Source organism: Cyprinodon tularosa, unplaced genomic scaffold, assembly GCF_016077235.1.
Source record: "Cyprinodon tularosa strain WSP-4 unplaced genomic scaffold, ASM1607723v1 ctg885, whole genome shotgun sequence".
Lineage (NCBI taxonomy): Eukaryota > Metazoa > Chordata > Actinopteri > Cyprinodontiformes > Cyprinodontidae > Cyprinodon > Cyprinodon tularosa.
Genome location: NW_024039657.1, coordinates 41,765 through 54,889, shown reverse-complemented (window position 1 = coordinate 54,889; position 13,125 = coordinate 41,765). Strand labels below are relative to the sequence as shown.

Below are 13,125 nucleotides of genomic sequence, written 5' to 3'. Positions count from 1 at the left end.
CGACGTTGAACCAATCCTTAAATATAGGCCATTTCAGATGCAGCAGAAGGGAAAGTGTCAGATTAGCAGATTTTTTTCTCCAGCTGTACGGGGCAAAGAGAAACATGATGCAGGGTACTGTGGGCTGAAACAAGGCTACTAACAAATATAGGGCTGCAACTAATGATTATTTTGTAAATCTATTAATCTTCAATTAATCAATTCATAATCTGATAGCAAAAGGTTCCTTAAAGATTTTTTACTAAATGAAAACTTTTCCACTTGAGGAGTTCTGGATTGAACATACTGCGAGACAAAAAAGGTTTTTTTATCTTAAATACAACCTGTTTACATATTTCTTTTATGATTTTGATATAATTAGAGGTCTAATTAAGTTGGCCGCTCTGTCAGCTAAAGGAATGTTTAACAGTCAGTTTCTAAATTAGTTGACAAATATTTAAATTATTGGATTAATCATGATTAATCCGATTGTTTCAGCCCTAAACAAATCCCTCACATAAAAGAAATATTTTAGGAAGTTGTGGAAACAACCAACTCCTTTGCAGGCTGGCTACCAGAGCAGATGGCCTGACTAACTTGTGTACCTTCCAGTCTGTATGTTACTATTAAATTTAGCTGGTATAGTTTCGCTTTAGTCTGCATATCGAAATTGGCTTTAACAGTGTTCTTACAATGTTTGCATTTTTGTCAGTGATGTCACAGTAAAGGACATCCGAGAAGCCAATCATAACACCTTTATCCTCTCCATTTCCCCCTAACCAATCATAACACAGCACTAAAGCTGGCTTCTCATTTAGCATTGTGGACAAGGGCTAGTTTAGCATGTTTAGCATAATGTTTAGCATTGGCATGATGCGGAAAACAGGCTGCACGGTGACACAGTGGGTAGCACTGCTGCTTTGCAGCAAGGTTATGGTTTCGATTCCCGGCCCAGGGTCTTTCTGCATGGAGTTTGCATATTCTCCCTGTGCATGTGCGTGTTCTCTCCAGGTACTCTGGCTTCCTCCCACAGTCCAAAAACATGACTTAGGTTAAAATGCCTCTCTAAATTCTCCTTAGGGGTGAGTGTGTGAGTGCATGGTTGTGTCTTTGTTAGTCGCTGGTTGCCAAGTGACAGACTGGCAACCTGTCCATAATGTAGAGTGCCTCTAGCCTATGGACTGCCGGAGATAGGCACGGGCCCCACTGTGACTCTGACAAAGACTAAGTGGGAGAAGATGGAAGGATAATTCTGAAAACATGAACTGGATTCTCCTTTATTCATTAAAATCATTTGATTATAGAAAAAAAGAAAACATATTAATCTGTCCACCCAGAACTCAAGTGAAGTTTTAGTTTGACCTGGTTTCATTCTGTAAACAAATCTTCTGTAAGGAACCTGATTATTAATCAACAGACCAATTGATTGGCAAGATAATTGTTAGCTTCAGGCCTAATATGAATCCAACATGATATAGAGGCAAAAGATCCAATGAGATGCACGATTTTGAACTTAAATGCATTTTATCTGGTGATAAAAAATAAATCTCACTTGACTGTAAAGACAAACACTCAAGTTGTGGCAAGCCGAATATGTCATCATTTAAGTATAAACTGATGCAAAAAAAAAAATTACCACAATTTCTTTATAATTACATTTTTCAGTAGAATAAGATAATCTGGAAATTATTAATTTTCAGACTTTAAAATTGATTGAAATCAAATCTCACTTTTTAAAACTATGGAAGACACCTGAGTTAGTTACATCAAGACTGCAGTAATAAAACATTACACATGTGCTTTGAGTTAAATGAAGCTGTGGGGTTTTTAGTCAAAGTTACTCCAGTTAAAGTTCATGGCAGCCCATGCCTTTTCATAAGTAATAATCGGATAATGGTCAGCAGAGAAAAGAATGGCTGCCTGGAATGTAAAGGAGGAAAGAGATTAGAGGTCTGCCTTGGAAAATGGTCAACATGAACCGCCATGAGCAATGGAAACGTGCCGGGATTGATTTATCTCTAGAAGCACAGTTCAACAGTTATCAGCACTTAAACGCTCCCTTCATTTACAACAGGATGCAAATCGTACTAAGAAAGGGGACCATAGGCGAGATGGTTTATTACCACAGATGACTCAGACCATTACATTTATTACAGTGACGGTTACAGATCTTTGTAAGTGTCCAACTGGGTTACGGCCATAGAATAAGAAAAAAAAAAAAAAAAAAAAAGGATGAATCCTGGCTGGAAGAATTTCAATCTTTCTACAAGCTACATGGGCTTTCTCCGCAGAGCAGTCTGATTCTGCTTCAACCCGTTGTTTGATCTAAAACCTGGTGTGGTTTAAAGAAACAAAAAAGAAGAATGGTGAGGGACTCTGTTGTCTCATCAGAACAAAACAGAAATACACATATGGCTTAACGCAACATTTGGTTCTCTTAAAAAACGCATGAGTTTACATCAACAGTGCACCAGCTTTGTTTTTTTTCCATGTAACCCATGATTCCCCCAACAGACACCAAAGTTACGCCAAACACAAGCAGTATTTAGTGCATCCGCCAGACTTTAAGACTCCTGAGCCAGCTGGAAGCTCTACCCCCTTGAGCAGACGATCACAGTGTAGCAGCCTTTTGCTACCTCTAGGAAAACAAGAGGGCAAACACTTCGGTGGCTTCCTGCAGGCATGGGCCGGGTACGGGGATCCAGCTGTACCAGGAAGTGTCCCTCTCAGTCTTCCAACTTTAGGTCCATTTTAAATAGACACCAGAGAGAGCTTTTTTTCTTTTTTTAAAACCTCTGAATATATTGGGCATAGAATAATGCAACCCTCCCAATTGACCCTCGCCTACACGCTGCTGTGCATTGCCAATCAGCTACCATTAAAAAATAAAATATTTCTGTTTGCAAAAACAACATAAATGTGAAATTAAAGGAGCAGTTAGAAGCTACTTTATGTCATCCCAGCTAGCTGAGTAGAAAGTCGGACCAGAACGGTAGTTTCTTTACGTTTGTTACCATCTAAAGGCCGGAACGTCAAAAATATGTAATCATCTGCAAATTTAACCCTCCTGTGGTTTAAATTAATTTCCTTGAGATGCTGTAAAAAGTAGCAGCATTACCCCTCCCCCTCTTGTTGCTGCACCATTTTGAATGTAACTTTTGTTTTAAAGGAGAGAAGTTTGTTCTGAAATAATTGACATTCAGGGTTTGATCACTAAAGTAGCCCGGGCCACAGACCTTAAAGTAACACTGTTTAGCTCTAAAAAGTTGGCAAAACTCAAACAGCCTGACCGGTTAACCACCTATTATCTGCTTACTCTGCAAAAGACAAAAAAAAGGATAATTTGCACAATTAACACTGTGAAAAGCACGACATTGTGTTATATTTAGTCAAGCTTGTCAGATAGTGAGAATCCCATCCCGGCCCACGCCTTGGCTCCTCATTTACAAAAACAAACAAATGGAACGATGTCACCAAGACGATAAAACCGATATAAACAAAAACCTCGGTGTCAGTATTTAACCCCCCCCAAAAAAGTAAAACACTTAGGAAAAATGGAAGGTAATTCACCTTAAAACTCCTATAGGCACATAAGTCTTAATGGATCCCACCCTGTGAGGTGGTTAGGAATGCTTCTTACACATACGTTAAAAAAACAAAAACAAAAAAGGTAGTGAGGGTGCCTTTGAGCAACCTGTGAAAATAACCTGCAGATCTGTTTCTGGTGTAATTATCTCCATATATAAACAAAGATCCTCCTGACCCATGTGCCCGACAAGCACTTCCCGATCTCGATCAGCGATCTTCCACATCTACCACAGTCTTCCTGTTGATTGGATTTTCATCTGCAGCTCAGTTTCTTTCCTCCAAACCAAGCCCTGAATATTGCTCAGCAGCTATTTACAGAATTGCAGAAATAAAACAAACAAACGTACTGATCTACACAAATCATCTCACAATGTCCCATGTTTATTTTAGTGGTCCTCATCAATAAAAAGAAATGTACTACGAAGTGTAAACATGGAAAAAAGAAACAAAACAAACGATTCTTTATAAACGGTAATCATTGCATCATCCTCTTCTCAACCTGCTGTAAGACCTTATCTGCAAACTAAACGGCAACCAGATGTGTTTTGTTTGGACTTGGGGACCTTTGCTCAGCACTTTAGTACAGATGATCTCTACTAATTCCAACTATACCATTTAATGTCCTTTTATCTTCTTTTCTACGATCCAGTTTTTATGTCGTTGAAAGGGTCCTCCATTTGGTGCGTGCCATGAGGGCTTCCTCAGGCGGCTGTGTTTCCCACTCGCTGAAATTCAGGCAGCTGGGCCAACCACTGAGTGGTTAAACAGGGAAGGGAGGGGATTAAAAGAACAAAAACCATCTTTCACTTACAAATCCTTCAGTGTTAGCAATCAATATTGAGATGTTAAGCCCAACATTTAAGTTAAATTTCTTCATTTTTTTAAACACACAGCAGAAATAAACATTGTTTGGAAGCAAGGTCTCCTGGTGGCAAGTCAAATGTTCAGAGGTCACGTTCACTGTTTGTTGTTTTCTTTTGTTTCATTGTTGTTGTTGTCAGGTTTTCTTTTTTATTTTTGCTTCTTTTTTTAAACCGTGACTCTCTGTGCAGCTCAGTCCTGCTTGGCTTGAAGCTTCTGCTTCCAGGCCTCGTTCAAGTAAACCAGTCGCTTGTAGTTGAGGATAAACAGAATGAAGTTCAGCGCATACGTGGTGATGCAGATGACGCAGAAGTCCTTTAGGACAAAGTAGAGGATGTAGCCCAGGTAGAGCGAGCCCATCACCGACAAGATGGACGTCGTCATGAGAAAAAGGGCGGCCATTGCGCTGACGGTCATTCCTATGGCGAGAGACACAAACTGAAGCTTAGCTGAGCAGGAGAGAAAAAAGAAGAAAAAAAAAAACAACTTGCACAAGCAAAGCTGATGAGTCTGGGTTTTCGCCGTGGATCAGACAGTTCTCCTTTCATACCAAGCGCCTCCTCGTGATGACATTCACCTTTTACCGCTCAGCAGACTGGTCATATTGTGCTGGCATCACATGGAGTTTCATCACAAGAGTTTTCTCAGTGTTTGGTCTTCATGAGACAGTTGGAAATTACATTTTCTATCATGTTTTTTTTCACCTCGTCAGTAACAATAAGCCTCCTTAACCTTAAGGGTCTACCATAAACAGCCTGTGGTAGACTGTAAACAAACCAAGCCTTTACAGTGAAAAGAAAAACTGACAGACGTCAAAGGTTAATAAATTAAACAAGTGGTTTCACAAAAAATGTCCTGATCATCGATTCTGTGACGCGTATTTGTTAACAAAGATCCCTCACAGGAGCAGCACAATGTCTCATTCACAGACTTGATCCGTCCCTAAAGCCGCATTTTACACATTTCTGGATTTACAGCACATTTTTTAAAGCCCCCTTTAACGATCAGGGTTATTATAACTCTATATGATGGACAAACACAGAGTGGTGTATAATTATGAATGTCATGGATACATGGTTTACAGACAAAAATCTGAAAAGTGTGGTGTGCTTTTTATATTCAATCCGCTTTAATCTGAACGTTCTAAATAGAATCCAAAGCAACCAACTGTCTTCAAGTGTCAAACAGAAGGTACTGAGGATGCTGTGCTAACATTTCCAGCCGCAACCAGGAAGAGAGAGCTGCTTTAAGAGGCAGGATTTCCTGAAAAGCAACCAATCACAGGCAGTTTACTTTCTCATCATGGGACAAAATTCGGCGAGAGCACAGAAGCCAGTAGGAGAGAATCTACAGACACATAAAAACCAAGAGCAGAGAAGGACCAGGAACTCATGCTCCTTCCCTAATATGCGTGTCACATATTAGGGACCCCAATGTTTTGAATCTTTAAGCATGTAGACTAGCTTACATTTGTTTTTTTCTAAATAAAACTGCTTGTCTGCCCTTTTGGTACAAGTATGACTTCAAATTAAACTCAGTATAAATCCAACATGTCTGTGACGGCCTCAGAGGTTTGTCAGGGAACAAACATGGAGTCCAAGGAACAATCCAGACAGATTTATTGGTAATTATATGAAAAAAGCTTTACATTTTGTTCTAGGCAATAAAAGAAAGCAACACCCTAAGATAAGGCCATCTCACAGAGTGCCATCGTTCCTAATAACAAGGAATGGGGAAGGGATCTGGTTGGACCAGTCCAGAGAGAAAGAGAAGCCCTCTTAGCCAACTTTTCTAGAAAGACTGAAACAGCCAGGCTTTATCAACACAATCCTTCCAAATAATAATTTAAAGCCCAGACCTAAATCTGATCAGCCAACTGAGCTCGAGCTATTTTCAACAAAAGAAAGGGCAAAATTATTACCCTATATGGATACAAAAGCTGAGACTTGCTATTGTACCCACAGCACCTTTCAGATTAATGTTTGTAATGATTTTTGAAGCCATGTTTCATTTTCTCTGTGCTTTATAAGATTGCCCTGTTGTGTATTGGCGACTCTCATAGAAAACTGTTTATATAAATCAAAGCCACTACATAACATGTTATAAAGTTAGATGCCAAGGTGCTGCTTACTTCCCACTGGAGCTGAAACTATTCAAAGTTTGTATCGCCTTATGGAAATCCTGACAGTTTGGTTTAACTGGGCTGCTGCTGTGTTAGTCAAATGAAAAGTCAGCCGTCTGGCTTAATGCTTGGTGGCAAGCCCAGGTGGCCGGGCAAGTCCACCAGCATAACTGAGCATGCAGCAGGAAGCGTTCATGTTTCAACAAGTAGAACAAGAGCAGAATCATTGCTCAGCTGCAGTGTGACCCAATATCATCCCAAAATGATGTCAAGTTTAGCTGGGTATTTAGATGAACTGGTGCTATCTGGAGCTACATATGCAGTATACACACACAGCTCACATCTACCAACGCTGCATCTTACCTAGTAGGAGCTGAAAGGCATAAAAGAGTATCCCGTAGACACTGTTGGGTTGGTTCAGCGCGCTGTCGTTCCCAAATATGGACCCCAACAGTCCGAAACCTCGACCCCACCTAAACCAGGAAAAAAACGCCAAGAACAAAGAGTTTCATTCAAACACAGCAATCTAACAAATCAGATTTTTGTATCATCAGAACTATAAATGAGGCAGTTAATAAAACAGGTCCTTCCAATGAGGGAATCCTGTATTCTTAGAGAGCAAAACTACAGACAGATTAAGTTGTTCAATCGACCAACTCAACACTTTTCCTCTCTGACAGCCATTGGTGCTGCCATTTAAAGCTTCTGTGTTCGTTTTGTGTTCAAAGATGGATTTTATTGCTTTTACTTCAAGGAATTTGAGATAAAAGTTGTTTCTTGGAAAACTCTTAAGGCCTTGCAGCATTTCATGATCAGTCGAAACATGCCGTTCCTGGAGGAACTAGAGATTCAGTGAAAAAGAAAACCAGCCATTTCAAATTTAACATTTAATCCATGCAGTTTGAAAAGCATTTTCTAATTACGCACTTTGAATTTAATTTTTAAAGAGAATAGAAGAAGAAACTTGTATTTTTATTAACCACTTATTCAATACTGGAATTTGAAAACGTGTTTTCATTTTCAAATTTCAGTCTTTCATAAGTAATTCATTGCTTATTAAATTATATATGTTATTACTCATTACCAGTTTAAACAATCAGAGTTGCTGCTCAGATGTAACCAGCTCCCTTATTGGTCCTTTTGTTAACCGTTTGTGGCAGTCTTATTTGAAATTTAGTTATTTATTTTTTATCAAATTATGCTTTTCAAATTGTCTGATTTAAATGTTAATTTTAAATTAGCTGGTTTGCTTTCTCAGTAACTCTCTAGGTCCTCCATAGCCGTTTAGCATGTTCAGGTTTCTTCCAAAATGGCAGCACTTGCTGGACTTTGCAGGTTTTGTTTCTCCTCTGCCCAAAGCATATAGGAAATAACAGGGAAATATTCATTGTCTCTCTTATTGCTAGCAGGTTCTATAGAGACACTTCACAGTTGTCTAAGCTTCATCCAAAAATATTCCTAAATGCCCTTCTCTTTAAGCTGGGAACCAGATCGAGCAGTAATCTGTCAGAAAGTAGGTTTTATATCCCAGCTCAATGTGTGATGCTTATCCGGAATGACAACCAACTTCTAATTTATGCCAGCTGCCAGTCAGAAAACCAGAGCTCCACGCTAATCCTTGTGCTCAGAATAGCCGCTAGCTATAAAAAGCATATCGTGCATTTTATAGGATATCAGACAAAAGCTGTAGTTGCTTATTTATCGAAACAAAAACCATAAAAAATGCAATTAAATTAGTGCACAGCCTCAGCATTTATGCCCCAGCTATACTGGGAGAGGAAGTTTGGTGTGGTAGGGAAGCTCCATCAAATTCGGCTGAGTCTGGTTTTCTTAAATTACAGTCTGACGATAGACTATGAATGAAACATCATTACTAAGCTTAATATCTCACGTTATTCTAAAAGGGGTTTGTTTAAATCCTGCTCTTTTTTTAGCGCTCAACTCAAGCAAACTAGTCTGATATTTTGTCTTAATATGTCAACCTTTTTATATCCATTTTTTATATCTCCTTATACCCTACGATAATATTAGTTAATTGAATTATATTCAAGCCTGTAATTTCAAATGTGACAAAAGAGTTTTAACTATAGCTTTTCCCAGATAGCGCTTTCCCAAATTTATTCCAGTTTATCATAAGTCATCTTTCAAAGAACCAAATTAATTCTCGATTAAAGAAACAGACAATTATCAAATATAGAAAACATGCTAGATCATTACTAGAAGTTTAATCAGTTTATTTATACAACCAATCAAAACACTGAGTGTTTTCTTTATGTCAATTACTGTGATTTATGTGCAGATTAACAGCACCAAGTTATATTAATGTTTCAAAACAGCTTTTAACTAAAAACCCAAAAACCATGAGGTTTTTTTTCCAGTTGCACTGTTAGTTAGTTGACTTTTAAAAAAGGGGGGGGGAAGGCTACTTCACTTTTCTTTCACTTACAAAAAAACATAGATACAAATTATAGTTTGACTTTTTGTATTAAAAAGCCAATAGTCATGAATTTAGCATTTCATTATTCTCTTAAGCTAAAACTATTTTCAAATCTACACAAGAAACACGTGTCAATTCTGCATGCTGGTTGACTGATTTACTGAGTAATATATTTTGTTAGACTTAAAGTGTTATTCTATTAAGTGTAAAATGAAGAAAAGTTGTATTTAATATGCACCTTTTAAATTCAGTGTGTTTATCTGCATTTTGGTCAAGTCTGTGTGTCAATACAAACAAACTAGTATACACATTAATTTGCCAGAGGAAAAAAAAAAATCATTAGTTTTTGTTTTATATAAAAATTATTTTCAAAAATAAATCACAAAATAAAACTGTAGTATGTTGAGTCAAAGTTACCACAACATGGGAATCTCTTTCCAGATCATTAATCATTACTCACGCAACTATAAAAGTTGTCAAAGTCACCCACTCTAAAGTTATTCTATATAAATGTTTGGCTGATCAGGAAATAAACCGATGTTCTTTTTTAGCTGTAAATTATCACTACCAATTCTACTCATAGTTTAAGCCATCCTCAAACAAAGCGACGACAGGTCCTAAACGGCCCACATTCCAGGGACATTGTACTTCCTCATGACCTTTTATCCATCAGGCAGGTTTTCTTCATTTTTTATACCCAATGTGGCAACTTAAGATGGCTCCTGACTATGAATCTAATCTATAGATGTTTAAACTTATTGATCAACTAAATGATAAGTAGCAACTTTATTAAAAACCTAAGTTTTTATTGCTATCACGAGGATCTTTCTATAAAATTTAGGGGTTTTCTTTACTTTTCAAGTTTAAATGAAAAATTACATCGTCATTACTTAACTATTTATTGTGCTTGTTTATTAAATACTGACTAAATACACAAGAACGTGTTTATTTAAATATTATTAAACTTGTTTATAACAAAACAGATTTTTTAAATGAACAAAATATGAGCTTATTAGATTATTTTATACAAAAAAATAAGTCAAACAGTAATGATTTCCAGTGCAGAGATTTTTCTGTTTTGTATATTTAAGAAACATTTATTAAGCTGATTTTTCCCATCTGTAGGTTTTCCAAAAATAACTAAGATCATCGTATTAAATCTGACTTTCATTTGGACTGTTTTGCCGGATCTGGATCCGCTTGTATCAAAACTTGTTAGACCAAGACTTTTACAAGACTATACATGCTTAGTTTATGGCCAGTGATGAGTAAAAAAATTTAAAAATTACAGAAATGTAATGCCATATTTGGTACATAAAAACAAGTTCCATAAAACATATATATACATCATCCTGGAGGGTCTGAAGAAAAAAAAAAAAAGATCAATACAAGAGGGCAGGTTTTGGACCAACTACAATAATTAGATAAAAGCCAATAAAACTGTCCTTGAATTTTCTCAAAATGTATATTCAATCTTCTTAGATACATCAGCAGGAACTAAAACATGTTGAGTTTATCTGTGTTTTTATTTGCATGTTACAATCAGTTTTTGATGCTATAATTTAAGTGGCATTTACACTCCTGTCTGCACCTTCCGATCCATACCTGCTCTTTATTTACTATTGTTTAAAAGAGATGGGAACACTAGTTGATGTGTGTAATCTTAAATCAAACTGATTAGATGATTAAAGCCAATCTACACCATTCAGAAACAAAACAAAGCCTATTTGTTGTAGCATCAGGCTTATCAGTTGACCTGAGACCGCATGAGGAACTGGCAGCAGTGTCTGATATGTTCAGGGTCCCTGTAAGGGTTCAGGGTAGATGGGGACATTTAGCTCCAATGCCAAGGCGCTAAAGTGGAGGCCGTAAATTTCAGGAAATCGTTAAAGAAGCGTTAATCCTTTGTAACAAAAACCCCGAATAGTATTACTATTGCATTATATCAAGAATTTCATATAAATACGAAAGCTCACTTTTAAATGTAAAGACTGTTCGTTTTGCCAACTTTGTTTCTTTTCCTGTTTGTTTTAATGTTTGCCTGTTACACAAAATCTGCTCAGTCAAAACAAATACATTTGTACAATTATTTACTTATGTGAAATATGCCTTGTAATATCACATTTTAAACACGTTTAACCTTGGAAAAAACATTTTTTTAACGGTAGTGCTAAAGTAGGATAGGAATATAGTATTTTTTAAATTATAAAAGTCCTCTTGTAAATTAAATGCACGACTGTTTGTTTTCATCTTTTTTTCTTTTCAATTAAACTGTTATAAATCCACAGCTCAGTCATAACATGTAAATATGTACTTTTTCTAAGGTAGAATAAACCTTTTTAAATCACATTTAAATCTTTACTTTAAAAAATGTTATCCTCGTGGAAAGAGTAAAAACAAAAAAACTCATGAAATAGAGCCATATGAAAAAGTTAAACCACAGGATTTCCCAGTTTAATTCACCAGTAACAGCAATCAGAAAGGCTCATCTATCACCTCAAGACTCTTCCGGAGCAGCTGAAGTTTCGTAGATTCACCTACTGTTGCTAAACTACAACAATTAAATTCAAATTAAAAGATTTCTTCTCCAAAAATAAAGCCAAATGAACGTAACTTAGCCTGCCGGCTAATGGTTAGCATCGTTAGCTTTGTCAAGCTAAATAGCTAATGTTGTGCTTATTTAAAAACAGTGAGCTTATTCCTAAAGTTATAGGTCCTAAAAATATCTATCGGCATCCCTGCAGTGAAAATATAACTTTTATAGCTAAGCCTCCGCCTCTCAGAGCAGCAGTCAAACATTAGCCGAGTCCTTTTGACAGCGTTAGAGCGCGCGACCCTTCCCAGATTGCCATAATAGCAGCCAGCTTCATTGAGCACCACAGAAGGCGCTCTTTGCTGAATTCAAATTACCTGGAGCTGAACACTTTAGAGCAGCTGATGGAGCTACTGACGTCGCACATGGCCTTATAAGTCGGGTCCTGGGCCTTTTCCCTCTCGACGTGAAACGCATACAGAGAAAGCAGAATACCCAGCAGGCAGACGAGGAGCCGGGCTATTCTTTCCCACCGAGGGGTGGACACTCTCAGGACGGGCGCCGCCATCACTCTCTGGCCTAGCTGGAGACGCGCATGCACACGCAGCAGGTTCGCCTGATTGAGGCAGAGCTGCGACGTGGAAAAACGTCAGGACGTGTCACCCCATAAGGGGCGGGGCCAGACAGCAGAATGCATCCAGAGGATAGTAGAGGAAAGGAAACTAATGATGTGTAGAGATAGCATTGAGACGAGAAGTGTAATAACATCTAGAGCAGGGATCACTAATTAAAAATCAGTAAAGGTCCGGAGACATTTTTAATTATAATCTGTTACTTCAAACGGAATTTTAGGGAAAAGGATTATGGCCACTGAAAAAACAAAAAGTTAACTGATTTATAATTTTATTTCAATATAATATGAGATAAAAGTCAGAATTCTGACTTTTTTCTTAGAATTCTAAATTAATCTCAGAATTTTGACTTATTTCTCAGAAATATTACTTTAATCTCAGAATTTTGGATCTTAATGTAGATGGGCACCATGAAGGAAGAGATGTGGGAGCACTCAGCTTCACTAACAAATATGTGAGTTGTTTGGGAAGACCAGTAACACATTGGTGGAAAATGACGGAATCAGACAACTTTTTATCTGCCCAAGGGGTCCCTGGTGATGCTATTTCATTACTGGAAGAACAGAAGGTGATTAAAACAAGAGAGCTGGTCTTTAAAACAGACATGGCTACAACTTGATGCTAACATGTTTGTTAGCTGTCAGAATTCAGTAAGAATTCTGAGAAAAAGTTCAGAATTCTGAGATTAAAGTCAGAACTCTGAGATTAAAGTCAGCATTCTGAGATAAAAGTCAGAATTCTGAGAAAAAAGTCTGAATTCTGAGATTAAAGTCAGAATTCTGAGAAAAGTCAGAATTCCGAGATTAAAGTCAGAATTCTGAGATTAAGTCAGAATTCTGAGATTAAAGTCAGAACGAATTCTGAGAAAAAAGTCAGAACTCTGATATAAAAGTCAGAATTCTGAAAAAAAGTCAGAATTCCGAGATTAAGGTCAGAATTCTGAGTTTAATTCAGAATTCTGAGAAAAAGTTCA

General features: G+C 37.3%; 1 protein-coding gene across 1 annotated transcript; it reads right to left on the bottom strand.

The window, feature by feature from the left end:
* Positions 1 to 2,064: 2,064 nt before the first annotated feature.
* vkorc1l1 (vitamin K epoxide reductase complex, subunit 1-like 1) lies at positions 2,065 to 12,152 on the bottom strand. Its single transcript, XM_038273689.1, has 3 exons — positions 11,898 to 12,152; positions 6,914 to 7,023; positions 2,065 to 4,847 (listed from the first exon to the last, which is right to left on the bottom strand). The coding sequence occupies exons 1-3, from the start codon at positions 12,086 to 12,088 to the stop codon at positions 4,621 to 4,623; spliced, it is 528 nt and encodes a 175-aa protein (XP_038129617.1). The 5' UTR covers positions 12,089 to 12,152; the 3' UTR covers positions 2,065 to 4,620.
* Positions 12,153 to 13,125: the final 973 nt, after the last annotated feature.

Bases quoted from the DNA above. Each gene is read 5' to 3' on its own strand.
- vkorc1l1 (XM_038273689.1), bottom strand. From the start codon at position 12,088: ATGGCGGCGCCCGTCCTGAGAGTGTCCACCCCTCGGTGGGAAAGAATA. The intron at 7,024-11,897 runs GTAATTTGAATT...TTCCTGGTTTAG, and splicing joins TCTAAAGTGTTCAGCTCCAG to GTGGGGTCGAGGTTTCGGAC. The intron at 4,848-6,913 runs GTAAGATGCAGC...CTCTCGCCATAG, and splicing joins TGCCTTTCAGCTCCTACTAG to GAATGACCGTCAGCGCAATG.